This window comes from Kwoniella mangroviensis, chromosome 3, assembly GCF_000507465.2.
Source record: "Kwoniella mangroviensis CBS 8507 chromosome 3, whole genome shotgun sequence".
Lineage (NCBI taxonomy): Eukaryota > Fungi > Basidiomycota > Tremellomycetes > Tremellales > Cryptococcaceae > Kwoniella > Kwoniella mangrovensis.
The window spans coordinates 104,392-129,750 of NC_088829.1; the positions used below are offsets into that span (position 1 = coordinate 104,392).

Below are 25,359 nucleotides of genomic sequence, written 5' to 3' on the forward strand. Positions count from 1 at the left end.
ATTGAAATGATCTTCGCTCATTCGTATGTTGACGCGTTCTCAACTTCAATTGTCGCGCGTTCTTAAATCGGTTTTGGGGATTTCTTGTGTACGATTCGGGCTCATCGAAGAACAGCGTCAGAAACGTATGGTTGCGAGGGAATCTAAAAGTGCTGGTAGCTCTGAGTACCGGTAGTATCGTATCGGAGCAGGTACAAAAGCCAATGCAGTGTCCGCATCGGTATGTAAGTCATGGCATCGTTTTATGTCGAGAAGTCATGCCACAAGGAGGCAGAAGCGAAGCTAAGCATAATTGACTACGCTATATGATCAATGTTTATCACACCAGAGGATCCGATAATCATTAAGCCGTACCATACAACAGCTGCATGCAAATCGTTCTGTCGATCATCTATTGGTCTATACATTACAAATCTTCCACTTGACATTCCTAAAAAGGAGCTCTCCCCTATCTCACACCAGGTCGTATCCCGATGATATGAAGAATAAAGTTCAATCATGAAACGGATTTCCGCATGAACACCGCTTGTAAATGTCGATCCGGATCAGTCTTAGTCGGATGGGGGAAGAATGGTTTCGGATCCTGCAATAACAATTGCTCAATGGATATATTCAATTGATGAATAGGTGACCACTCACCCTATATTCTGTATAACCCCTTTTCTCGTACCATCGTACCGCCCTACCTCTCTGATTGAAATCCTCTACTGCATAACCCTCTTCGTCCACATATGTATGGTACGCAGTCGTATCTAACGTTATCACCTTGGCACCATACTCTTCTATGGCGGTTTCTTCCATGAGGTCGATGGCTTGGGTACCTAACCCGTTCGCTTGGTAGGCTTTCCGGATGAATAGTGATGCTATAAAATCGGATATCAGATACCTCGGTTATTGAGTCATCGAGTCCGAGATGGTGTAAACTCACAAAGATATACAATACGCCTCTCCCTACTTGCTGTATCCTGATCTTCGGGCATATCAAGACACCATCCACCCATACCCACTTCTTCTACTTGGTCGTTTTCCCGCTCGAGCAGAAATATGCAGAACGGTCGATCCGGGTCCCCCAAGTACTTCTGAATCTTAGGTGCTCCCCATCCACATTCTTTCCGCAGGTCCAGAAGCAGTTGGCGGTCGTTCTCAAGAGCTAGACGATAGGACAGAGTACCGGAAGTGGAGGGTACGGTGATTGTCATTTTGCGCGGCACTTGTTTGGGACAAGAAGGCAGCGGTTTATATGTTCCTGGTGTACAAAGGTCGCTAGGCGCTGGCGCAAATTATCGAAGGAGAAGTATGAAGATATAGTGGAGCATTCTATGTATATCATATCTGCTGAAGCAGATTTTATTCACTTGAAGGTTGACTCAAAGATAATCGGTTGATTGTTCAGTCACCTCGTAATTCCACCTCGGGCATACCCGATGACTCAACGCGTACTCGAAAGAACACCATAGGAGGTTACAAAGACGATTCATTGCTATTCTCTATGCTGTTCTCCCATACGTACTGTACATGCATAGGGAATCTGAACACAAGGATTGGCATGAATATACATGTACAACGATGATCATATCTGTCCCCCAATTTCATCTACCTAAGCGACCTTATAGACGACCTTCTTTCCTGAGATCTTACCGTCCTATACGGGATATCAATGTCGATCGTCAGATCGAATTCCTTCAGACAGGAGGGATGGATGGGTATTTCAACTAACCTTCTGATCTTGGAGACCTTGTGGGATAGCTTCCAAACCGTGTCTCAGCTCGATAGGATTCGCTTTGAACCCGTACCTCGATATCCATTCAGGTGTCTTCCTGAAAACCTCTTTACCAAACTCGTGGTGATCTTGGACAGCTGGAATGATTGTTGGTAACTCAGGCGTTCGTGGTGAAAAGTTGAGCTCCTAGATCGATGTCACCACAGGATCAGCATTTTGGATTTCAACGGGTCGCAGAGGAGAATTGACGCACTTTCCCTAAAAGGGTATAAACCACTGTGTGTTGCAATTCCACATTCCGTGATTCATCTTTAAATCCCTCGGGTGGGGAATTGATCACATTCAGCTGCTTTCCTTTCGTACCCAGTGACCCTAAAGCGATTTTGAAGCTATCCCCCTCAGAGATTGTATCGAACGCATATACAGCTTCACCATTTGTGATCTTGAGAGCTTGTTCAATAACATCGGAGTCTCGATAGTTGATGACTTCGTGAGCGCCGTATGACTTGACGAGATCGAAGGAATGGGGAGAAGCGAAGGTGAGGACTTTGTAGCCCAGAGCTCGGGCGATTTGGAGGGCGAATAACCCGACAGACGAGGAGCCACCATATACGATGTACCATTTTGAACCGTCAGTTAGGCTAGATAAGGAATGATCTTGACTCTTAAGGAGGACCTGAAATACTCTCACATTAGCATAGCCCTGATAGAACGACTACAAGTGAGCGGTACTTGATGGATTGTTTTACTCACTTGAGACGCCGTCAACCATGCTGCACCAAACGTAGGAGCTCCCTCCAATTTCAGCTCTTTGGGTACCCTGTATGTCAAATCACTATCGACGACCAGATATTCCGCAAAAGCACCTCTATCATTCCTCATTCCTCCGGTGATCATACCTGCGACTGTATCACCCACTTTCAGGTCGGATTTGAGCTTAGAGCCGAGCTTGACGATGGTACCTGCGTAGTCGCATCCTTGGAGTGCACCATCTAGAGAGATCCAGCTGGCGACTTTCCAGTCACCTGGGTTCTGTGAATACGAATAGAGTTAGCTGAAGTAGACCAAACCTGCTGTATGACAGTGAGATACTCACCTGATCCGCATACTCGACTTTGACAAGCACCTCATTCTCACCGGGGGTTGGGACAGGTATGTTGTCCTTGAGGGTCACCCAGTTGGCCTAAAAGTGATTGGGTCAGTCATAAACGTGAGTTGTTGCAGTAAGGGATAACTTACTTGTTGATCCTCTACTATAGCTTTCATAGTTTGTGGTATGGCAGTCGACATGTTGAATTATATGACTGAAGATCCGTGAGTGAGAGGAAGAAGGATTGTCTAGATGATGTTAGGTATGTCTGTGTGACGATTGAGGGTGGATGTGATGAGGACAGACGTCCTTCGATCATGCCGAGATCGTCTGCTGATATGCGTGTCGACCAGTGGAGGTCCTTCGTCCAATACAGGTCGATTAGTCATCGTGTCCGTCGCGGTCACTAACCAGATCCATGGGTGCTTTGATCTAATGACCAATCATCCGGATACAGGCTATGTACCAGTACCAGTAGTGCGGATGTTCTCGTAGCCTTCGGTCTGAGTAATCACAATCGTAATCTCACGTAGCCTACATAACGGTTAGGTTATCAATTCGGCCAAGTGTCCCTCATGAATCCCATGGCCAGTCGCCGTCTCAGGTGTTAGGCCCGGGCATCAAGAGAAGCGACTCTGACGCGTGCCTAAAATGGTCCAACCCAAGATTTCGGGAATTCTGTTTTTCAAGCGAACTAAGCTTGTGACGACTTCAAACTTGTCTACATTTGCATCAATTCTATTCTAGACGGCTCAACTAACAATCACACGCACAAAATGAGACCAACATCCATCATAGCAGGAGCATCCCGACTACCTCTCACGCCGAAACGAGGTAACAAGGATTTTTACAAGGGTGGGTTGGGGTACATCCATCAGCCATGGAGTCTCAAGAGATCAGCAATGGTATATATCCTTGACAGACATATGCTGACCAGATATCTCATCATTCTATAGGTACTGGTCAATCGAGAGTGCCAGGTGGTGGACATCGTACTGGGCCTCCGGGTGTACATGTGGTCAAAGGGAAAGCAAAGTATAGAGTGTTGGATGAGAAAGTCAGGCTATTCGTTGGTCCCGGTGCGAAAGTGTTGGAAGAGACTGAGGTGGGTGTGCTTTTTCTTACAGTTCTTGAAGATTGTCCCGAGGGGGATAAGGCCTCTTGACTGATGTATTCGTCATGTATGACCATACTGATACCCGTCATACTACAGCTTCGACCCTACGTAGCCACCCAACAGATAATAGACACTTCCAAAGGTCTCACCAAATTCTTCAACCCATACTCCAAATCATCTTCCAACCGACCCAAATTCCCTTCTTTCTCACCTATGCCTTTACCTCGAGCTACAGAAGTAGACGGCGAAGTAGGTAAATTGAGCAAGAAGGATTTTACGCAGTTTTCAAAGAGGTATCAGAATCTGAGTGGGGAAGAGAAACAGGCGTTAATCATGGATTTCAGAAGGAACTGGTTCAATGAGATGTCGAATTATTATGGTGGAGGAGGAAAGTCTAACGAACAGGTCCAAGCGGAGGAGAGGGAGACGACAGAGTTGGAGCAGAGGTCAAAGGAGCAGGGTGGAGGAGAAACCGCAGTTCAGACGAATGTATAGAGAAGAGATTGTTTGTACGATATTATGATATAGCATTGCGATGCATCTTCCATCATTCACAGAATGAACGGTGCTATTGTGCTTATGACATGCAGCTGGACTGGTGAGCTATAGTTGCACTTGCCAAGATTCAGCTTAATGTCTCTAGGTGGAGCCAAATGCGTGTGTATTGTTGAATAATTTGCGAAAAGTATACGTTAGATGGCTTAGATACCATCGACAAGCTTACTCGATTACTGTATTACTGATTGAAAGCTTTGAAATCGCTTCCATACGAGTAGCCTTTCTAAATTGTGCCAATTTCATAATTTCCTCTAATACAATCCAGGCGTACACCAACATGCATGATTATTTGTAGAACTGTATATACACCCCTTCAACCAAGTATCCATCTAGCTTGTAGAAGCGCCAACGGCCTATACGGAACATCATGTAGAACATCAGCGTCGCTGCCTCTGATCCTGACTGCTAGGGGAAATCACTTACCAATCTCTTGAGATGTTCCATGAACACTTGCAAACTGACATCATCCGTGAAGATCGCCTGACCACCTGCCGGTCCTGAACCATATCCACTTCCCGATTGGTGAGTTGTCGAAGGATTTAATTTCGATAACAAGAACCTAGCCTGTGAACCACCTTGATCACATACGACATATCTCGGGATAGGCAATCGATCTTCTAACAATTCCTGTGCGTCCGCAACGGGAGCTTCGAGAAGTTCTTTAAAGTTTGCATAATCTTCTTGTTCTTGATAATTCGCTTTACGCCATTGGGCAACGGTCTCTCCGTGGAATATCAGTATGTGGAAGAAGGTATCGAGCAACAGGATCACGTCGGGTCGAATAGAGACGGAATCGAGTAAAACGGGATGAGGTTCGGTATCGAAGCCGTATGACATTAGGGTAGGTTGGATCATGATCAAGGAGTTGTTCACGTCGGCGTCGTTCAACACATGTCTGAGCGAAGATCAATCAGCTAAAGTATGTTATCGATGATATGGGTATCACTCACCTGTAGAAAGCAGTTTCATCGGGGGAATTATTGAACACCTGCAAGAATTGACTTCGTCTGAGATGGAACATGAACTGAGGATAGATACTGAAGTTCGGGCTCAGTTGGAAAGACGTCGGGTCTTCTTTCCTATAATCGGCGAACTTTTGACACAACCTGATAAGCATCCTATCCAACCATCTAAGTACATCTGGCGAGTCATCGATCTCAGCTTTGAACACTGCTATTCTGGCCATCAGGACCGCTGCTGCTTCTTGATCGAAGGAAGCGGCAATAGAGGGATGTCCACCTTCTTGGAATGTTCGAGAGATGGTCGTAACTCTCAATCTGTATTGTCCAGATGAATGTTGGTAATGAGTAACGAACTGAATCAGGCCTGATTGATTGGGTGATAGTGCTTGTCCTGCTGGAGTGACCACTTCGAAGTATACCGCTAATGACGTCTTGGGGGTAAGGGAGCAAACTTTCCAAGCGGATGTTTGACCGATACCAATCTCGGTTTCTCCAACACACTGGGATTTCTTGTTGGCAGAGATGACGTGGCCGATGACACCGGAGATCTTCAGTTCTTTGGTGGTCTAATGAGTGATTTATAATTCAGTCAGCTCCGTCACCTTTAGATATAATATTACGATCACCCACCAGAACATCGAAAGTACCATTGAAGCCCATCTTGAGGTAACCTTGTTCATCCTTACCCAAAGTTCGCAAGAAACTCTGCTTGAAGATGGCGGTCATGAACGAATCGGAAATGATCATGAAACCGTTTGTAGCGTTGGTAAGGGATTTCATCTCAAGAAGACCAACTTGATCAAGACATCCAGCGTAGATATCGATGGCATGACCATTTGCAGAAGCACGTTTGGAAAGACCTTCGTAGTACTATGGAAGCGAGCAGACTTGGTCAATGAATACGACTGAGCGGGATATAAACCTTACTCACCTTGGTAGCTCGCTTGAAGTGCTTGACACTGTCCCTGTCGATATCATGGTGAGATCGGATGGGTTCTCTGAGTTCGGGACCGACAACGGTACCAGGACCATCGGTAGGTGGACCACCTGAGAAGAGCATGATTCGAGCGCCAGTGTTGGGGAAGGCGGACTATTAAGCCGCGTAGAGATGATTAGTGAGAGCTCGCAATGGTAAGACTGGTGGTCCAACCATTCATAGTATCCACCCTTCATCTTCCCATCAGCCAAGAAATGACATAACTCACCTCGAGTAGAGCAGTCGCAACACCCAAGGCCACACCAGTACATCTAAGTGGTCTCTTATCTTGATCCACGGGCCAAGGATCTCTCTGAAGGTTCTCCAAGATATTGGTCAATTGGAATTCGCAGCTCTCGACCGATTGGAGGAACTTGGAAGCAGCTGGAGCAGGGACCGGTTGACCTGGTCTCATAGCTTGGATAGGTCGATTGGATGGGTTCAGCCCTAACATATCGGCGATCTGTTTCGGTTGGTAGTCTTTTGATCCTCTGAAGACGTAGGCTTTGGGGCAATCGGCATAGGCTAACTCGTGGACCATTGCCTTTGGGTTGTTCCATGGCATATCAGTCACTGCACAGACCATAATGTTAGGATATGATTTATGAGAAAGGCTGTACTTACCATAGTACCGAAAGTGATCAACCCCACCAACGCATTGGGAGGTAACAGACTCAAACTGACTACGAGAGTCTCCCTCAAAGCCTTCAACTCATCTTCGTCTACGCACGTATCGACCACGTATAAGAAGATGGGTGGGATCTGAGCTGGTCGGGATAAGGTATATTCAATGGTGGTGAATTTAGGTAAGAGTTCAGGAGGTAAGTTGTTAGGAGATAAATCTTGGTGATAATGTTGAGGGAAAGGATTTCGTTGTAAACAGAAGGGACAGATCCACATTTTACCTCGGACGTCGACTTGACTATAACCATCTCATACATCAGCTTCCAGCTCCTCGTTAATGTGCTCTTTTTCGAGTATCTTTATATTTGGATGTTTTCCATTGAAACGTGATTGATAACACGTCATATCCGCAAACTCACCAATAAGGATTCAAGATAGCCTTACATGAGCCTTTACAAGTGACAGGCTCGTACATCACCGGAGGTAGATCTTCTCTTTCCTTCAATGGGGTATACAAAGCTGAGATGGGAACCACAGTACGTGTAGCTTCGATACGACTGGATGGCCAGACGTTCCATGAGAGTCTGACACCTGTAAGTGGGTTAGTGTAGCGCTTGACTAGTAGGTGGAAATTGACTTACCATCCTTATCTTCGACATCCTCGAATCCTGGTCCGTTCATCTTGCTATTGATCTATGAGTCTGATGGGCTGAAGTAGAGTGAGGTGAGTGTTTTGAGGAAGTACGTATGGTGAGTTACTTGTTAAGTTGGAGCGAAAGCATTCAACAGAGGTTCCACGCCGCGTCTATCAATCCGTCATCTCATGTGGCAGCTCACCCTAAACTCGCAAGCCTTGTATACTACAAACACTGATTGACAAAACCGTAAATCTCCGTTCGTATAACGGCTAGTATGGCCGCTTGTCATTTCGGAACACTAGTTCCCACGGCGCGGCAGATCAGAGTTCGATTCTCTGACGGAGAGATTTCTTTTTGCTTTTGGAACCGTTGCGCCCTTCCCACGCATGTCCAGAGTTGTCTGCATGGTCAGCATTGCCTGGAACACCATTTGGAAGTGTCGAAGGCTCAGAAAAGTGATGAGAAATGATAGGTATAGCGAGTGATGAGTCAAGGAATGCTTGAAACACAAAGTGCCACATTCCCATCTGAAGGTGAAAAATCGGTGATCAATAATGCGTCAGGTCATCTTCACATTCCAACTTTCCAAATTGTCCACCTACTCCTGCGCAATACATTACCCCCTTCCTCCTATCCCAATATGACTTGTCTGGTATCCAAGCTCGTCAGTCTTACTCGATACAGTGGCTGATATGGTTGATCAGTCACGTCAAGCGGTAACTAATCACCGAGTATCTGTCGTCAGGGTGACATTCATTCATGCGCTGTTACAGGTGCAGGTACTGCCTTGACGTATCAAATTCGACAGCTCACTCGAGCATAAAGTATGACGACGGTAGTCATGATGGTCTTGATACCTCATCAATGACTTGGGCCCGGATGATCAGTCTCCAGGCTGATCTCGTCGACGGGAAGGAACGATGTTGTATCAAACCTTGTTTGGGGATGTCGAAACTGTACGACCGACAGACATCAAGTTCAATTTCCCCTAACATGTCCGATCAGCTTATGAAATTTTGTGGTCGGAACCATGATGATTGTGGGACAATGCGATGTACCAGAAAGATATATAATCGACTTGTATACTCACCCAAGATGATCTTCTTCTCCTCAGCCTTCTTTACGCTCACTTTTTCATTCAATTCCCTCCAAGCACTGGTTGCTTCAACTTTTCCCAACTTACGTTTTTCGCTGTCCACACTTATCTACTTACTTATTTCTTCTATAACTCAGATTGATTTTCGGTGAAAATACTTTCTTTTCGATTCACTTACTTTCGATAAAGTCAACAACCTACAAAAATGCAAATCCAATCTTTATTCGCCCTTCTACCTCTCTTAGCTGGTCTTGCTAGTCGGACCGGTGCTGTACCTATTTACACGTTGATCAAAAGGGAAGTTCCACAAGGTGAGTAATTTGCCTTCCTGGCAATTAACATGACTGATTTGATATGATAGAAAAATCCCATGCGAGTATCCTGCAAGCTGTCCAAACTGTTTTACAACAAGATAATCCTTTAGGTATTGTTGATCCGTAAGTATCGTTCACGTAGACTATCAGAGCTCTAAAGTATCAGCTCCAGCTTATTCGGGTTTGGTCTCCCAGCGTGTTTGGTCTCCTGGGTAATGCAGCTGCAGCAGCCGGTGCAGGTCAAGTCACCAATACCGATTGTCTCCAACAAGCCACTGCCGACCAGGCATTCACCAATGCGAAGGCTGCGAATGACGTCGCGGGCATGACGGCCGCCTTGACTTATAGAGCTTTGGAGAGAAATACCGGTCAAGTGGGACTGGCAAGTGTTTTGTGGTAAGTCCCAGAACATCATTGCTTGCCTGTCACTTTTTAAAGTGTACACCAGGATGATCAAATACTATTTTCTGCCATGGAATTACCTTAGAAAAAGAGATGTACTTGTATGCTGACAGTTTTGTTCACCTCGTAGTACCGAGACACCGGTCAATCCTGAAATCGCCGCTATATCACGACACCAAGATCCCGCCTCAGCCGACGCAGCAGCCACCAACAAAGCTATCACCCTTGCACTCGCCCAGCAAATCGCCGCGGTTGGTGGGGATCCCCTTGAGGCCTTGAAGAGCGGCACTTTCGCACCTGGAGATACGAGCGATCCGACTGGTAAAGGGAATAGTTGTGATGATGATGATTGTATCTTCACTCAAAACCTGCTTGTTGAGGTAAGTAGGCTATGATTCAGTGCAATCAATGACCCCAGATACTGATGGTTTGGTTTTCCGGATGGTAGGATGCCACTGAAGAAGAGATCAACGCTGCTGTGGCTGGTGTCGCTTCTACTGGTACGGCTGGTACGGCTGATACGGCCACCGCGACTGATACCACGACTGCCGGTTGCCCAGCTGTTGTTGACGACTCGGCTACTGGAAATACCACTTCTACAGATACCACCGACACTGCTACTGGGACCGACGATTCAACCGACACAGCAGATTCAACTGTGAGTCACCTTCTATGGTTTTTCCGGGAACAGCTGAAAGCTTATTGCTGATCTTAAATCTTTTTACCAGGCTACAACGACCAATACTACTCCTGCAGCTGGGATCGACGTTGGACAATGTACAGACTTCTCTCTGACTTTCGCAGCTGGCTTGGATGGTCGTAAAGCAGATGAATTCACTTTCCAACCTGTAAGTGAATTGCGCCCAATGCATCCATCTTGGAGTCTTACTAACAGAACGATATATGGTGGGGTGTGATCAGACCGATTTGACCAATTTCAATCATGGTTCCGCGCTCAACCCTTCAATCATCACTCAATTCATGTGTGATACTTTTGTTAACGCTTGTGCTAATTCAGCAACTACTAGAGATGTCGTAAGTCCTGTTCCCCAACATCTTTCTCAGACGTCTACGGATATAGCTGATGTCGATGATGATCTTGATGTGATAGTGTAAAACCGTGGCTGCTGATTTAGATGCCCAACTTGCATCTGGAGCTTTACAGAGAGATCAGGGATTCGCTGATGCCTGGTTGACTGGGGTGAGTTAACGACAAACAAGATGTCTCGAGTCGTTTCGTCGGCTGATCAACGATCACAGCTCGAATCTGCCTTTGGAATTCAATCCACTGGTACGGGTACTGGATCCGGTGCCGCTGCTGCCGACACTGCTGCTTCTGCCGATGACGCCACTGTGACCAGCACCGCTGCTACAGCTGATTCAGCCAGTACTGCTACTGCTACTGCTGCCACGGGCGATGCCGATACTTCCACTACTGTGAGTATATTCTACACTTCAAACCCTTAGGACGACTTGCCTTACTGAAGCGACAAATGTTCTAGGCTACCGGTGACAACCTCCAAACTTTCTCTGAAGCATTAAATGGAGTAGCTGCCACTCCCGTTATCAATATCGGTGGGACCAGACCATTGCAAGTTAAAGCTGATACGTTCGTCAATGCCGGTGCGGCTTTCCAGAGAAGTTGCGATCAGCAGTTCAATGGATGGTGAGTGGTTCTTACTCATCTCGATTGCATCGGTGTGTAGCTTGTGGTGAAGCTGACCACGCTGGGCTTGTGATATAGTGCCAACGCTGCTAATTCCGGATCGGGCGATGCGAGTGTAGCGGAATGCTCGGCTCAGAAAGATCGATGTAGTGCTGCCACACCTCAGGCCTAGGCTTAGATCACATGGAGATAAATCCTTGCGAATTGTATCGCTTGTTTGTTGATATGCTTTTGTAGGACAGTCACTCATTTACCTGAGTGATGTTTGAAGATATGCAAAAGCTCGCTTTCTTCCATTTTAATCGTTGAGATTGTATAAATGTTACAATATGACTGCATCTCATGAGATACTTCGATATGCTATACTATCTAGGTCTGGGTAAACCATATTCCCGCTTCCACTAAATACCTGCTTGTTTTTTATTTATTTTTGTCTCGTAGAATGTTATAATTCTCTTCTTCATCTTCGCCTGCTTTCTCTGGATAAAGGTGGTTTTCGGATATACTGTATCAAGGAGGGGATGGATTTATACGGTAAGTTGATATTCGTATTCGTCACTACCGCTCTGTGAGATCCATAAGATGATAGCCCTGTGTATTATAACCATGTCAGTCAGGTTCCAATGATGAATGTCTTTTCCGACTCACGATAACATGATACCTCCATTCATGGCTACATTCATTATTCCATAGTAGACGTAATCTGTGTATTCGGTGATGATGTATTTGAGGATCAAGACGGTCTATACGAGAATGATACATCAGCATTAGCCTTCGTGTAGAGGACATATCAATACAAAGGGAGGGGATGTGGAGTTGCTTGTTGATTGACTATGAGTGAACAGTCCACTCACCAGACTTCCAGCCAGACCACCAGCCATCAACGCTACTCCGATAAACAATACAACCCTAGCTCGAACTGCAGCTGGACCATCACCTCCCCAGCTATCCCCTGAGAGAGCAGCGTTCAGATGTGATTTATCCAAAAGAGATGTAATGAGGAAACCGACTACAAAGTGAACGATCAAGCGATCAAGTAAGTATTTGTGACAACAGGGGGACAAAGGATATTTTTATGTGATTAAGACCTTACGAGTGGAACATATAGCTGGAATCCAATCTACGAAACTCATATGTACGGGTACGACATCGTATGGGGCGTCGGGAGGTGGTTTGGCATGGGATGATATGGTAGCTGCGTCGAATAAGAAGAAGTAGGATAAGGCGAACTGCGGATGCCATCGTGTTAGACTTCGATATCCCTCTTGTATCAGACTGTCTGGGGATGGTGGAGGCGGAGGAAGAGACAAGTAGTGTGGAATGGCATGTACTCACCAATCCACCAGACAGATACGTCCCGATAGACCTCACTTTGGGTCCTACTTCGAATCGGGGTAATGAGAATCGGAACACCCTTCGAGGGTCGTATGAGGCCTATACACCCATAGACAGTCAGCTGGCGATCTCATGCTGGAGCACTTTCGAGCAGCTCACATGTGGTATCGACATGGTCGCTTTGTTCGAAGTGTTAGAGGATAGATGGTCATTCAGCTATAAAGCAGAGGCATGAATCGATATTCGACTGACTGGCTGTCGTTGATCCAAGCAGCCAAAGTGAGAGGGACGACGGAGCTGACTACTCATTCATGTGTATTACGTAATCTGACACCCTACCTCTGATTTCGTCATGTTGAGGGTCTGTGCGTGCACGCGTGACCATGGGAAGGAGTGAGGATTGAGTGATGGGGTAGACGCGACTGCTAAGAACATTACTTTTGTAATTCACATTCTCATCTTTGTCCTTTCTTCTTTCATTCCATCCTCATATGTCTTTCGTACAGTGAGAGAACCACAAGAACCATGGGTATCTCTGGTCTGCTACCCCTGCTCAAGGAGATACAAGTCAGTGGACACGTATCAGAGTTCAAGGGGAAGAGGTGAGCCGGGATTCCTTTTACGCGATGGTCTATATAAGTACGTGCGCTGACGAGATGGTCCCATATAGACTGGCGGTAGATGTGGGTGCATTCAGCTTTCCACAGTGTTGTCACATCATGAATTACGAGCTCAGCTGATCAATGTACTCTGATAGGCATACGTATGGCTTCATAAAGGTGCATTCGGTTGTGCGGAAGATCTGGTGAAAGGGAAGAAGACGACCAAGTGAGCTGTCCATTACCTCCTCGGTGTCTCCAGTGGTAGCTCATATACCGAGTATAGATTCGTGGACTATGCGATGCATCGAGTACGGATGCTTCGATATCATGGTATAACGCCTTTTATCGTATTTGATGGTGGACCATTACCAGCTAAGAAGGGTACAGAAGTATCAAGAGCAAGGTGAGCTATCTCTTTATCAGCAACGATTAGCTCATATACTCAACCTTCTCTAATAGGTCACGGGCGGAGAATCTCGAAAGAGCACGATCCATGGAATCTCAAGGACGATGGAGGGAAGCTAGGGATTTTTACACGAGGTGTTTGGATATAACCCCTGAAATGGCATATCAACTTATCAAGGTGAGCTGAAAATTTCCAGCCCTTGGGACGTTAGCTGACACACAATCTTTTGATTGATGAGTAGGCACTCAAAGCGGAGAATGTAGATTATGTGGTAGCACCCTACGAAGCTGATGCCCAGCTGTGTTATCTGGAAAGAGAGGGTTTTGTAGATGGGATCATAACGGAAGATTCTGATTTACTGGTCTTTGGTTGTCGTCAGGTGAGTCAGCTGATTCTCTGCCCCCTATACAAACTGGATTCGTAGCTGACATTCTTGGCACCCTCTAGGTGATATTCAAACTGGATGGGAATGGTCAATGTGTCTGGATACACCGTAATAACTTGGCAACGATACGCGATTTTCCCATGCACGGATGGACGGATGTTCAGTTCAGGAGGATGGCTGTGAGTCGAAGATTTTTTTCAATCTGTTTTCCTTCCAGTTGGACTGATAGGAGACCATGGGTCATTTCCGACCTCCGTAGATGCTCTCAGGTTGTGATTATCTCGATTCAATCGTAGGTATAGGGCTAAAAAAGGCTCATGCGTTGATGAGGAGATTCAAGACGGTTGAAAAGGTGAACTTTCTATTCAGTTACAATGTTCATTCTGACTTATACCTTTCAAAGCTGCTCCAACATGTACGACTAGAAGGATCGATGACTATCCCACCGGATTATCTCATCTCGTTCGCTCAAGCAGAACTGGCCTTTATTCATCAGCGGGTATACTGTCCCGAGCAGGGTCGTCTAGTACCGCTCAACGATTTTCCCGAAGGTGGTCTAGGTGAAAATGATGAAAGATGGATAGGGTTAGATGTGGAAGAAGAAATAGCTAGAGGAATGGCCAAAGGCGATCTGCACCCTGAAACGAGGTTACCTATAGTCGATGAATGGCCAGATTATCACCCAGCACCTCGAGTCAGACCCCTCACAGAAAATTTCTCTAAGATCAATGCGACAGTCTCTGCTGGACCTATGGATGCTTTCGTTACCAGTGAGTCGGCTTCCAGCCAATTCGCCGTTCGCTCAAGCTGACGATATCGTAGGAATGAAGAAGACCAGATCGCTGCCCAAATCCGTTGGTACCCTTGGTTCTGGACCGTCTCGTCTTTCCGATCAAGATCTCGATCGTTTCTCTGCGCCTGCCGTCTTATCAGGAACTCGGCACGAGTCAACAGGTAGTAAGAAAAGTAAATTCTTCTCGAGACCTTCCAAACGCGAAATAACACCTGAATTGGAAGAACCCCTCCATTGGGAAGACGATCAGGAAAGCGAGGAAATCGAGAGTCAACCTGTTGCCGGACCATCTCGAATCCCAGCTTCTACACCCCATCGTTCCCCTAGTCCTGCGATTTCTTCGATTCGAGAGGATGATTCACCTGTCAAATCGGTCATCTCAGGTCATATATTGACTTCACCAGGGTGTGTACTTTCCAGTCCACCTGATTCACCTTCACGGGGAATACTCTTCTCAACTCCTCGAAGAAAGGATCATCAGATCCGAGAATGTACTCCACCATCACCTACTGGCGCTTCGGTCGGTGAGAACGTACTCATAGCTGCGTCCTCTCAAGTGTTGGAGACGGAGTATGAGGAATGCGAAGATTACGACTACGATAACGAAGCGAACGAAGACATGATAGAAGAGACGCAGGTGGACATTCCAGCCCCAACTCCTACGCAGAGTCAGACTCGAACTCCTGCAAGGAAAGAAAGGAAATCGCTATCGAGATTATCAACTATCGTCATACCCAATTCATCATCACCTTTCACAACGACTACGACATCATTCGTACCCGAGACTCAATCTTGGCCAATGGGTAGGAAGCTTAAACCTTTCGCTTCGAACTCGAGCGACACGATTTCAGCGGAAGAACAACTGATCACGCCGTCCTTAGATCAGATCAATCAGAGGAAGAGGAAACGATCGATTAAACAGGAGGTGATTGGAGTTGAGGATGAGATTGAAGATGAAGGTGAAAAGAAACGATTGGAACGAGCCAGGATCGTTGCGGATGGATGGAAAGCTAAATATGCCTTTGAGCAGAAGGTGAGTTGTCGATACGATGTCAAGTGGTAGAGTACCAACAAAGCTGACAAAGTTTGTGCCATTTTACCAGTCCTCTTCTCCCGCGTCCATCCCTTCATCTGACGATGTACCTAACAAACCTACCAAACGTACAAAGTCGGACCCTACGATTCGTCCTCGGCCGGAACCTGTGAAACGACCGACGTTACCTATCACCTCGCAAGCTCAGGCTTCGCGTGTACTTTTATCGAGAGATACCAATGTGCCGACGCCACGCAAGGACCAGACACCTGCGTCGAGGAAATATAGCCTTGGACCCTCGAAGGAGGATTTCTCTTCTGCGACAAGAAAGAACAGTGATAACGATAATTTCGGCCAAAAGTTCAGCTCTTCACCTCTTTCGTTCAATGATGACGAATTGATATTTGAGAGTACCCAAAAAGGGGGACAGACATATAACAAATTGCAAAAATATAAGTTTGGTGGGAAGTAGGGAAAGAGATGAGGGGTCAGCTCAGTAGATGGTCAACGAGATTGGATCGATCCCGTTCAGTTTTATTTGTATAGTCCTTCCATGCCGAATATCCACATAACTGTATACGTTTTCGTTCAGTGTTAGTTTAATTCTATCACAAGTCATGTCTTACTCATATTCACCTTTTGTACATTCTCTCATTTATGAACCCAACGATGATCATTATCCTATATCCTATGCATATGTCATGTCCTCAGTTCATAATGCAAGGAAGTCAGTCATATCGTCACCCGACCGTACCATTACACTGGTCAAGTCATTACGGTGAGCCAAGTGCAAAAGGGGGTTTCGGACTTTTCCGAGTATCTCCGTGATGACTTGTTAGTTGGACGGTAATCCCATCAACGATATGACAACGACGTTATTTTCACGAATGGACATCGCCTTTGTTCATAAGATAAAGCATATAATACATCACATATAACTCACTTACTGGTCCAGCCCGAGAGGAAGATAACAACCACAGCAAGATGAGACCCACTCAATTACTGAAAGCCACGCATCACAAACCGATGATTCATTTCCTAGGTCAACGGAAGAAGATCCCTCATGGTGGGTTTTTGTCCCATCCACAATATCAATCATCACTGCCAGTGTATCTTGTCTATACTTCATTGTATAACAAAGTACAGTGAGATGAGAGTGAGGCAATATTAATACTTGTGTGTCTAATGTATAGCCCCCCACGCACCGGCAGCTCACCCAATGGCACCCAAAGAAATAGTAGAAGATTTCCAATCGTTCCTCGCCAAACTTCAATCATCCTCTGATGGACCTTCCAACCCCTCTTCAAACCCTAAAGCTCAATCGCCAAGTGATAGTGCGAAAGGTATCGTACGTGATCAAGAATCAAAGAACACTCAGAGTCAATCAAAGGGAAGTGGGAAACCGGTAGATTATGAGAATTTCTGGGAGGCTCCAGGGTATTTGTGGAGTACCAAGGAGGTGTCGGAGAGGGAGTTGGAAGCTGTCATGGTGAGTGATCCCACATCGTCACAGTTATGATCATGATATTGGTCTTGATTTCGATCTCGGTCGACTCACTTCCACTCCTCCCTGGCTTTTTGATCTTGCGATATATGACTTTCCTGTATACTTCGCTTCTTCTCATCCAACCCAAGCCAGTGTAATCACGTCTTTAGAATAGTTTGAATCAAACCGGAAGTCTCACATAACAAGCAGATCAGATATGATAAATGCTGATCTCGTTCATCTCTTTCTCTCTTACAGAGCGGTGGTGCAACCGACATCCGAAGTGGACCATAAACGAGTAATTCGATTAGTATATCATCAATGTATATATACTTCAATGCATGTGCTGTACCTCACTATGTGTATCTAACTCATCTTATACTATATTCATCTACTATACATCTACATCTATTCATGCCTTTGCTTTTCACACTCTCATTCCTACGCCCTCTTTGAATACTTGTGTACACACTCCAGAAACCAACCCATATCTTCAGGTTTCACATTCGGTGTGATCCCATGTCCCAAATTAGCTATCCAACCTCCCCCAGCAGCGTTCCATCTCTCACTTAATCTCTCAACTTCCTTTTCTATACCTTCTTTGCCACCGTACAACACCGTCGGATCGAAATTACCTTGCAAGTTGACCTTTCGGCCCACATATTCCCTCACTTCCACTGGATCAACTGTCCAATCCAATCCTAGTGTGTCGTACCCTGTTACCTTTGGGTCGGAAAGGAGTTTGAAGGTAGAAGGAGCATTGGCACCTTTTGCGAAGAGCGTTATGGCCACTCCGGGATGACCTAATTGTTTCAAGATTGATTTGACCTTGTGAGAGATGTAGATACATGGAGGTAAGGCGAATTCGGCGTATTGGTAGGGTGTCAATTCACCGGCCCAGGAATCGAATACTTGGAGCATCTATGTGAAAATAAACGGTTAGCGGTGAATCATGGGATATGTATGCATTTGTGGGGTGATAGCAATAGTTTCTTTTCTTTTGTTGATTCTGCTTCTAAAATCAGTTTGAGAGGGAAGGTGAAACCCACCTGAGCACCGGCCAATACCTGACCGACCAACAGATCCGCACAAACATCCGCTACCTTCCTCAAAAGCTCTTTACTCTCTTTTGGATACTTGTATAACCAAGATTTTGAATTTTCGAAAGTTTTTGAACCACCTCCTTCGCACATATACGCCATCAACGTCCATGGAGCACCGCAGAACCCTATCAATGGTACTCTACCTCCCAGACCTTTTCGAGTGAGAGTTATAGCTTCGAATAGGTAACCCAGTTCTTTCTGTACATCTACGTCTTGGTTTAGTCGACTCAGGTCGGAGGGTGTATGTATAGGAGCAGGAAGGACTGGACCTTTGGAAGGTTCCATCAATACTTCCATTCCTAATGCCTGGGGGACGACGAGGATATCACAAAATATGATTGAGGCGTCCAATCGAGGATATCGATCAATGGGTTGAAGGGTGAGTTGAGAGGCGATGGAGGGGGTTTGACAACATTCGAAAAATGAATGAGACTTGCGAACTTCAAGGAATTCTAAGATCACCCGAAAGAAATATCGATATCAGCTTGAATATATATATATGTTCCTTGTAGGGACAGCGGTATATTATTTATGGATTGATAGATTCACTTACCAGGTAAATACCTCCCTGCCTGCCTCATGACCCATACGGGAGCTCTCTCAGTCTCTTCGCCCCTGGCAGCACGAAGTAAAAGGTCGTTCTTCAAGGGAGGGAAAGACTGCTCGATCTCCCTCCATTTATCGACGTTGATCAAGTTCGGTATGGTGTATTCGGAGGAGGTAGACATGGTAGGTAGTATGTCGTATGGGGGATGAAGGGGGAGTAAGTGAGTTGATACGATTGACATGTAATCTATACTTACAGTATCACAGATAGATGCTACTCTAGTCTACTCTCACCTGGACTGTATTTTTTTCATGATGCTGCATCGTGATGATCCGAGCGATTTTAGTATGGGATGTTTTGATCCCGCTCCCCACTCACGGAGATCGGATGAATGTCCGTCAGCCATCCAATATTTCAGTCGAGATGATCTTGCAGCTTTTTTTGGAATGAGTGATAATTTAGATATACAGCAATCAACATCCTATTTTGCACTTAGCTGCATAACGCGTACTACCATCCGCTCAGCATGGCCAACAAGCACAAAAGACGATCTCGTCCATCGGATTTTGAGAATACCCCTCGGACCGTCGAGGTCACCCACGATTGGGAGAAATCAGATGAAGAGCTGGAACTTGAAGAAGCCCTGTTTGGGACCAGTAAGAAACAATCAAAGGCAAAGTCGAAGACTAAGAAGGGATCAGACTTCCAAGTGGACACGGCTGGTGATGATGAGGAGGAAGGGTTGAGCGATGTGGATGATAACGATGTGAGCTGAACATCACCTTCCATCTGGTTAGCGAACGGTCTTCACATCAGCTGACACTCATTTTGGTTTATTTAGTTGTTCACTATTGATGCACCTATCGCGTCGAATTACCAAATCGACCAGCTGCCAGATGATCAAGCTTCCTCGGATTCTGATGAAGATGAAGGATCAAGTAGTGATATTTCGAGTGATAGCTCAAGCGATGAAGAAGGGGAGAACGAATTCCGTGCTATGTCGCCTTCCTCTTCTCGATCATCATCACCTTCTGAGGACGACCAGGACCAAGACCGACCAGGGAAGAATGAACCTACTATAACCTTACCTGATGATATATATGATATTCAAGAAGAAGAGGAGAAATTACGATCGAAAAAGCAAAAAGCGATATGGAACGATCCTTCCGATGAGCTCGTCAGTGTGGACATAAGTGAGAATAGGAGATTGAGAAAGTTAGATAGAGGAAAGAAGAGGAAGATTGATGGTGGATCTGAGAACGAGAAGGTCAATGGGAGGGAGTTGCAGGACAAGTTGAGAGAGCAGTAAGTTTTCTTGTTGTTCCGCTTTCTGCTCTTCACAAGTTTCTCGATATGAGATACCCATTCATCATGGGATATTATCGATACAAAAATATCTAATATCTACTACAGTGACTTGCTCTTTCTCGCAAACGCTGATACCTTCACCTCAACCAGATTCGAGCGTCTCCATCCACCACCTCAATGGGCAAAACAACGCACGTCCATCGGCACACCCTCCCTATCATCACTCTTAACATCAACCAAATCATTTATCGCCCCCTCCATAGCAATCGACGGTCAGAAACGACCTCCTCTCCCACAGGGGAACATAGATTTACAGAGGGTCCGAAATGCCAATCAGCAGAATCCCACGACTGGTAAGAGGGAGGCGGCGGATTCGAATGGAGGGATAGTGGATATCGCTTGGCACCCTTCTGAGAGGGTTGGTGTGATGGCTGTTGCGGGAGGTGATAGGAGAGTAAGGTTTTTCAATGTGAGTGAGAGAGCCTGTCCGCTAATTTTCAGATGGGGTGAAAGTCCACAAAAGAAGTGTACTCTGTACTGTGTATACTAATTATGGTTCATGTCAATACAGATCGACGGACACACCAACCCGACCCTCATGACACTTCATATCCCCTCCTTACCCATCTCTCGCTCGACATTCCATCCATCAGGTTCATCCCTCCTGTTAGTTGGTAATCGACCATACTACTACACCTACGACTTAACCTCTCAACGATGTCTCCGATCGTCCAAGACCCTCTTCGGATCGATGGACACACCCTCTTCACCTAATACATTACATCGTCATGCGTTTTCACCCGACGGCACTCTCCTCGCTGTGGCTGGTAGACGAGGACTGATATCAATTCATGATTGGCCTTCGGGAGGTGTCGTAGCTGAACTACGATCGGGAAGAGGAGGTTCAACGGCCGATTTGACGTGGAGTCAGAATGGGCGAGAGTTGAATGTCTTGGGTGGAAGGGATGGAGCAGAGGTGGAAGTTTGGGATGTAGCTGAAAGAAGGATGGTGAGGCGTTGGAGGGATGATAGAGCTCTGGGAGGAACGTTGATGCGAAATAGTAGGGATGGAAATTATACTGCTATCGGGTGAGTTATAATCCTTGTAAAGATATTACGTGGTATGTCGTCAGCGAGAGAGATGTACTGATTTATATCAATCATGAATCATGAATAGTTCGACAACAGGTATTGTCAATATTTACAATTCGACTTCCCTCGCATCGCCTTCGACATCAACCAGCAAATTCACGGAATTCTCACCTGAACCGTACAAATCTTTGGAACAATTGACGACCTCCATAACCAGTATGGCTTTCCACCCTTCCAACGAGGTATTGGTCAATGCCAGTAAAGCTAAGAAGGATCTGTTGAGAATGGTGAGTTATTTATCGATACGGGTGATTGTCACGGTATTTAAAATTGTGTGATATATATATCATATATCATGTTCAATTCCATCTGAACTGATCTTCTTGACATTTTCGTTCATTCTTCTATCCCATTTACCTCTTTACTTCTTTACTTTTCTCGCCATTCCAATTTCGGTTCCTCCTTCCCTTCTCGTCCCTTTTTCCTCATTGACAAAATATTGACTTCTGCATCATTATTTAACAGTACCATCTCCCATCCGGTACGGCTTTCTCCAATTGGCCAACACCCGCTACACCCCTAGGTCGAATTACTTCTGTTGGATTTTCACCCAGCGGTGATTACCTCAGTGTAGGTAATCAGAAAGGTACAGTTTTATTATGGTCTTTGAGACATTATACATCGTAGTTTTACAGGATGCATCATGTCGATTTCCTTGTTGGTCGGTGAAGATCGAGGTGGTATGTATATACGGATTAGCATTTATGAGTTTCTGAATTATGTCGTACTTACTCTGCACTCCGAGTACTTCCCGTTGCTGCATTGTGGTTCTGCTCTTTGCGTTGACTTCTGCTTTTCTTGTTCAGTCACAGGTATAACTCAATTGAATGACTAGACTGATCAATACATGGTAAATAAGTTATCGATGAACAGTGTTGTTACAATGCATGATTGGATATTACAGTACAAAATATCAGATACAAGTTTCAAGCACATACGAAATAATCTGATCTGATCAATACACAATACACAAATCAAAGGTGATAATCGCTTATTGATTATCTGATGAATGTGATTTTCTCAAATGGGTCATCGTACAAAATGATTAGAAATTACTCGTCACGGATCAATGTATCAAGTGATATACCTCGAAACACCTTACTCTTTAAATCTTTCATGGTGTGAAAGTGAAAGTCAAGTCTGAGTTTTCTTACTTTTCCCACATGTATATCCTATATCCCATACCCCTCACAGTATAACTCCTCATGAGAAATTATTATATGGTTAGAGCCTTGTTTAGCTTTCGATCTAATCATATTCCACTCAACAATTGATTCTGATTCCCGTTTTTACTATCTATATCCTTCTTAGCTAGCAATTTAGCGTAATGTTGCTATTGATCAAGCAAACCAAAAGACTATCAGCCATACATCTCGATAAACGAACATATCATCATAATGAAGATAGTAAATTTACTCACCCCACATAAATCACACAAACTATTAGGTCCATCAGGACCCCTCATCCATTCAGTAGTCACATTACATCCACACCCGTGACATCGAGTTATCATCAAGGACGTTGTGTCGGGTTGACCATTGGAGTTGTTGTTGTTACTATTGAATATATCCATCGATGTATAATTGTTATTACCGTTTCCATTCGCATTACCGTTATATTGTGTTTGTGATTGATAAGGATTATGGGTAGTGTGATCTGAGAATTGCGATTGGAAGCCATTACCATCATTGTTGTTGTTGTTATTGGTGTGAGACAACAAGGTTGATACTTCCGTTAACATACCCAACGAATCCATTGGATTGGATTGTTGATGATAAGGTGAATATTGCTGATGAGGAGGTTGAAGTTGAGTAGGTGGATGTTGAGGATATTCATATTCATACCCATGTCGATTGCTATGGCCATAGTCGTAATTATGCTGCTGATGATGATGTTGATTATTATCATGATGGTGATGGTGGTGGTGTTGATGCTGCGTTTGGTGCTGGTGATGTTGGTGGTGAGGATGAGGTAAATGATGTGAATAAGGTGATTGTGATTGTGATTGCGATTGCGATGGTGACAGCTCATAAACCCTTGTACCAGAGGATGGTAGATTCTTCTTCACCCTTTCCTTCTCTTTCTCCTTTTCCTTCTCTTTATCCACTTGGCCCGCCTGACCAGCTTTCGACTGACCTTGAGCCCCAGCTTGAGCTTGAGCCTGAGCTTGGGCTTTAGCAATCAACGCGTCCCTCCTCTTCCTAATGACTTCCATCTCCTTCTCCGCCGGCGTCATATCTTCCACCTTCTCCTTCCTGGGTGCTCGAGAAGGTACGAAAGGCTTATCGAACTCTGCTTTCAAGTTTGGATGAACATACGGCGGGAGTGAGGCGAGGATGGTGTGTATAAGGGAAGATAGCTTGGCGAATCGGGTGAGCAGGTATGGAGGTGGGGGAGAAGGTTGAGTACGCTGAGGTGAAGGAATGAAAGGTTGAAGCAGGGATAGTATCTCGGATATATATACTTTGAGCTGTTCAGATACAATCATAAAACAGCCAGTCGTCAGTCAAGAATGATGTACATGGGCTTATATGTGGGAACGAGGAGATGATCATGATCAATTGGGTCGGATCGTACTCACCGCTTCCTTCTCTTTCTCCACATCGACATCATTGACCTGATCGTTGCCGTTCAACCCTGCTCCCAGACCCAACCATAATCTCCTCATCACTTCTTTCTCCAATTCTTCTGATTTCCAATCGTTGTCGTTATCATTCACACCCTCTAGGTACTGTTCTTCCACTTTGACCTGCACCTCTGCGCTCTCCTTCGTCTTTCCTTTCCCGCCGAGCATGAATGGTGGAAGACCACTTTCAGCTGGAGGAGGGAGGTCGAAAGGTGTAGGTAAGATTGCGTTTTGGGGCTGATGCCATGGTGGGTGCGATAATATCCTAGATATTGACTCGTCGTGTGTCTGACCTTGAGGATGAGTGTCAGTGGTCATATGTGGAGTCCATAACGATGATGAGGATGAGGATGAGGGTTGTTGTTGAGCCTGGGTTGGATATCCCATTTCATTGAGGTTGATGTTGATGTTGATATCGTTGATCGTGCTCGATGATGATGATGGGTTGTTGATATAAGGATATTCCTGTTGATAGGATACAGGGTAAGGCCACATGTTGTACAGGTTAAAAAGAGATCGGATCTGGGTTGGGTTGGGTGGATAACTTGATGCGCTATGATCCCCGTCGGTCGCATTGACCTGCTCCCTGATGTCGGAGTACGGAGTACGGAGGTCGGGGATGGGTCCGTGCTTCGAGAAGGGATACGTAGTAGTAGTTGGTCGTTAATGACTAATCACCAATGAAATGATGTTGATCCTGTGATTAAGCTTGTTTATGGACCATATGGTACCGCAACGTATTTGACAAGATGAGGTTAAGCAAGAGAAAGAGCCAAAGAAAGAGGTGTGAGATGTTGCCGTAAAATGTCGATCTTTTCTCTTTTGGTCTGTTTGGGTAATAACATTGGGTGATTGTTGTTATGGCTTCGGCCTGGGCGATTGGTCGCTTATTCTTGAGCTGTGTCTGAGGCGATCAATTAATATATCACTGTAGCCTATACTGATCTATGTGGTCGTTCACAGATAGATGGTGTATGGGATCTCAGGAATGTTGTGAATGCAGATCATTCACCCCCATTCCTTCAACTTATTCACTATCTTAGCTTACCTAGTTTAGCTTGATCTGACGGATGTTTTACCAAACCAGATCTCGAGGGGTAGGCCAGGAGCATACCAAATACAGATCTTAGTTACTCACATACCGCAAATCCCCTTAGGCGGGTGTAGTGCGGGTTATGCGAAATGTATCAAATGTATCAAAAACACCAAGACTCGATACCTGAGCCTCATATGCATGTACTCTACTGGTTGATGTTGATTCACCTGATGCTGCTTTGTGTGAGTAAACAGACTAACTAGATCTTGCACCATGGGAATTACCGTACTATGCATAGCAGCTGCAAGGGACAGTGAGAGTGAGAGTAACACCAGTTCCGTCGGAGTGATCCGCTTATCCCATCCATGCAATTCATCATTCCAT

General features: G+C 45.4%; 11 protein-coding genes across 11 annotated transcripts; 5 read left to right on the forward strand and 6 right to left on the reverse strand.

Annotated features, from left to right (window-relative positions):
- Positions 1-496: 496 nt before the first annotated feature.
- I203_107858 (uncharacterized protein) lies at positions 497-1,199 on the reverse strand (the record flags this gene model as incomplete). The annotated part of the gene is made up of 3 exons (XM_019151397.1): positions 497-583; positions 640-863; positions 929-1,199. 3 exons carry the CDS (start codon positions 1,197-1,199, stop codon positions 497-499), a joined length of 582 nt encoding a protein of 193 aa, XP_018999292.1.
- Positions 1,200-1,597: 398 nt separating this feature from the next.
- I203_107859 (uncharacterized protein) lies at positions 1,598-3,010 on the reverse strand (the record flags this gene model as incomplete). Its single annotated transcript, XM_019151398.2, has 6 exons — positions 1,598-1,642; positions 1,718-1,906; positions 1,974-2,396; positions 2,474-2,752; positions 2,817-2,903; positions 2,960-3,010. 6 exons carry the CDS (start codon positions 3,008-3,010, stop codon positions 1,598-1,600), a joined length of 1,074 nt encoding a protein of 357 aa, XP_018999293.2.
- Positions 3,011-3,586: 576 nt separating this feature from the next.
- Positions 3,587-4,422, forward strand: I203_107860 (mitochondrial 54S ribosomal protein mL41; the record flags this gene model as incomplete). The annotated part of the gene is made up of 3 exons (XM_019151399.1): positions 3,587-3,665; positions 3,767-3,915; positions 4,024-4,422. The coding sequence occupies 3 exons, from the start codon at positions 3,587-3,589 to the stop codon at positions 4,420-4,422; spliced, it is 627 nt and encodes a 208-aa protein (XP_018999294.1).
- A 392-nt stretch (positions 4,423-4,814) lies between these two features.
- On the reverse strand, positions 4,815-7,728 carry I203_107861 (protein transporter SEC23; the record flags this gene model as incomplete). The annotated part of the gene is made up of 9 exons (XM_019151400.1): positions 4,815-4,838; positions 4,909-5,380; positions 5,436-6,013; positions 6,078-6,317; positions 6,379-6,537; positions 6,653-6,967; positions 7,048-7,345; positions 7,467-7,638; positions 7,689-7,728. 9 exons carry the CDS (start codon positions 7,726-7,728, stop codon positions 4,815-4,817), a joined length of 2,298 nt encoding a protein of 765 aa, XP_018999295.1.
- Positions 7,729-8,986: 1,258 nt separating this feature from the next.
- Positions 8,987-11,335, forward strand: I203_107862 (uncharacterized protein; the record flags this gene model as incomplete). The annotated part of the gene is made up of 11 exons (XM_019151401.1): positions 8,987-9,092; positions 9,143-9,218; positions 9,291-9,491; positions 9,628-9,877; positions 9,946-10,155; positions 10,226-10,345; positions 10,419-10,532; positions 10,609-10,698; positions 10,758-10,934; positions 11,000-11,163; positions 11,242-11,335. The coding sequence occupies 11 exons, from the start codon at positions 8,987-8,989 to the stop codon at positions 11,333-11,335; spliced, it is 1,602 nt and encodes a 533-aa protein (XP_018999296.1).
- Positions 11,336-11,690: 355 nt separating this feature from the next.
- Positions 11,691-12,672, reverse strand: I203_107863 (uncharacterized protein; the record flags this gene model as incomplete). The annotated part of the gene is made up of 6 exons (XM_019151402.1): positions 11,691-11,754; positions 11,812-11,906; positions 12,018-12,172; positions 12,257-12,392; positions 12,499-12,597; positions 12,658-12,672. 6 exons carry the CDS (start codon positions 12,670-12,672, stop codon positions 11,691-11,693), a joined length of 564 nt encoding a protein of 187 aa, XP_018999297.1.
- A 351-nt stretch (positions 12,673-13,023) lies between these two features.
- I203_107864 (uncharacterized protein) lies at positions 13,024-16,189 on the forward strand (the record flags this gene model as incomplete). Its single annotated transcript, XM_019151403.1, has 11 exons — positions 13,024-13,100; positions 13,169-13,181; positions 13,256-13,326; positions 13,384-13,503; positions 13,560-13,683; positions 13,748-13,885; positions 13,954-14,070; positions 14,151-14,243; positions 14,295-14,661; positions 14,714-15,717; positions 15,788-16,189. 11 exons carry the CDS (start codon positions 13,024-13,026, stop codon positions 16,187-16,189), a joined length of 2,526 nt encoding a protein of 841 aa, XP_018999298.1.
- Positions 16,190-16,701: 512 nt separating this feature from the next.
- On the forward strand, positions 16,702-17,497 carry I203_107865 (uncharacterized protein; the record flags this gene model as incomplete). The annotated part of the gene is made up of 3 exons (XM_019151404.2): positions 16,702-16,783; positions 16,911-17,206; positions 17,462-17,497. The coding sequence occupies 3 exons, from the start codon at positions 16,702-16,704 to the stop codon at positions 17,495-17,497; spliced, it is 414 nt and encodes a 137-aa protein (XP_018999299.2).
- A 147-nt stretch (positions 17,498-17,644) lies between these two features.
- I203_107866 (uroporphyrinogen decarboxylase) lies at positions 17,645-19,034 on the reverse strand (the record flags this gene model as incomplete). The annotated part of the gene is made up of 3 exons (XM_019151405.1): positions 17,645-18,124; positions 18,253-18,758; positions 18,860-19,034. The coding sequence occupies 3 exons, from the start codon at positions 19,032-19,034 to the stop codon at positions 17,645-17,647; spliced, it is 1,161 nt and encodes a 386-aa protein (XP_018999300.1).
- A 345-nt stretch (positions 19,035-19,379) lies between these two features.
- Positions 19,380-21,940, forward strand: I203_107867 (uncharacterized protein; the record flags this gene model as incomplete). Its single annotated transcript, XM_019151406.1, has 6 exons — positions 19,380-19,619; positions 19,695-20,158; positions 20,312-20,630; positions 20,733-21,250; positions 21,339-21,540; positions 21,779-21,940. 6 exons carry the CDS (start codon positions 19,380-19,382, stop codon positions 21,938-21,940), a joined length of 1,905 nt encoding a protein of 634 aa, XP_018999301.1.
- Positions 21,941-22,565: 625 nt separating this feature from the next.
- On the reverse strand, positions 22,566-24,434 carry I203_107868 (uncharacterized protein; the record flags this gene model as incomplete). Its single annotated transcript, XM_019151407.1, has 3 exons — positions 22,566-22,646; positions 22,734-23,783; positions 23,895-24,434. 3 exons carry the CDS (start codon positions 24,432-24,434, stop codon positions 22,566-22,568), a joined length of 1,671 nt encoding a protein of 556 aa, XP_018999302.1.
- Between the last annotated feature and the right edge of the window lie 925 nt (positions 24,435-25,359).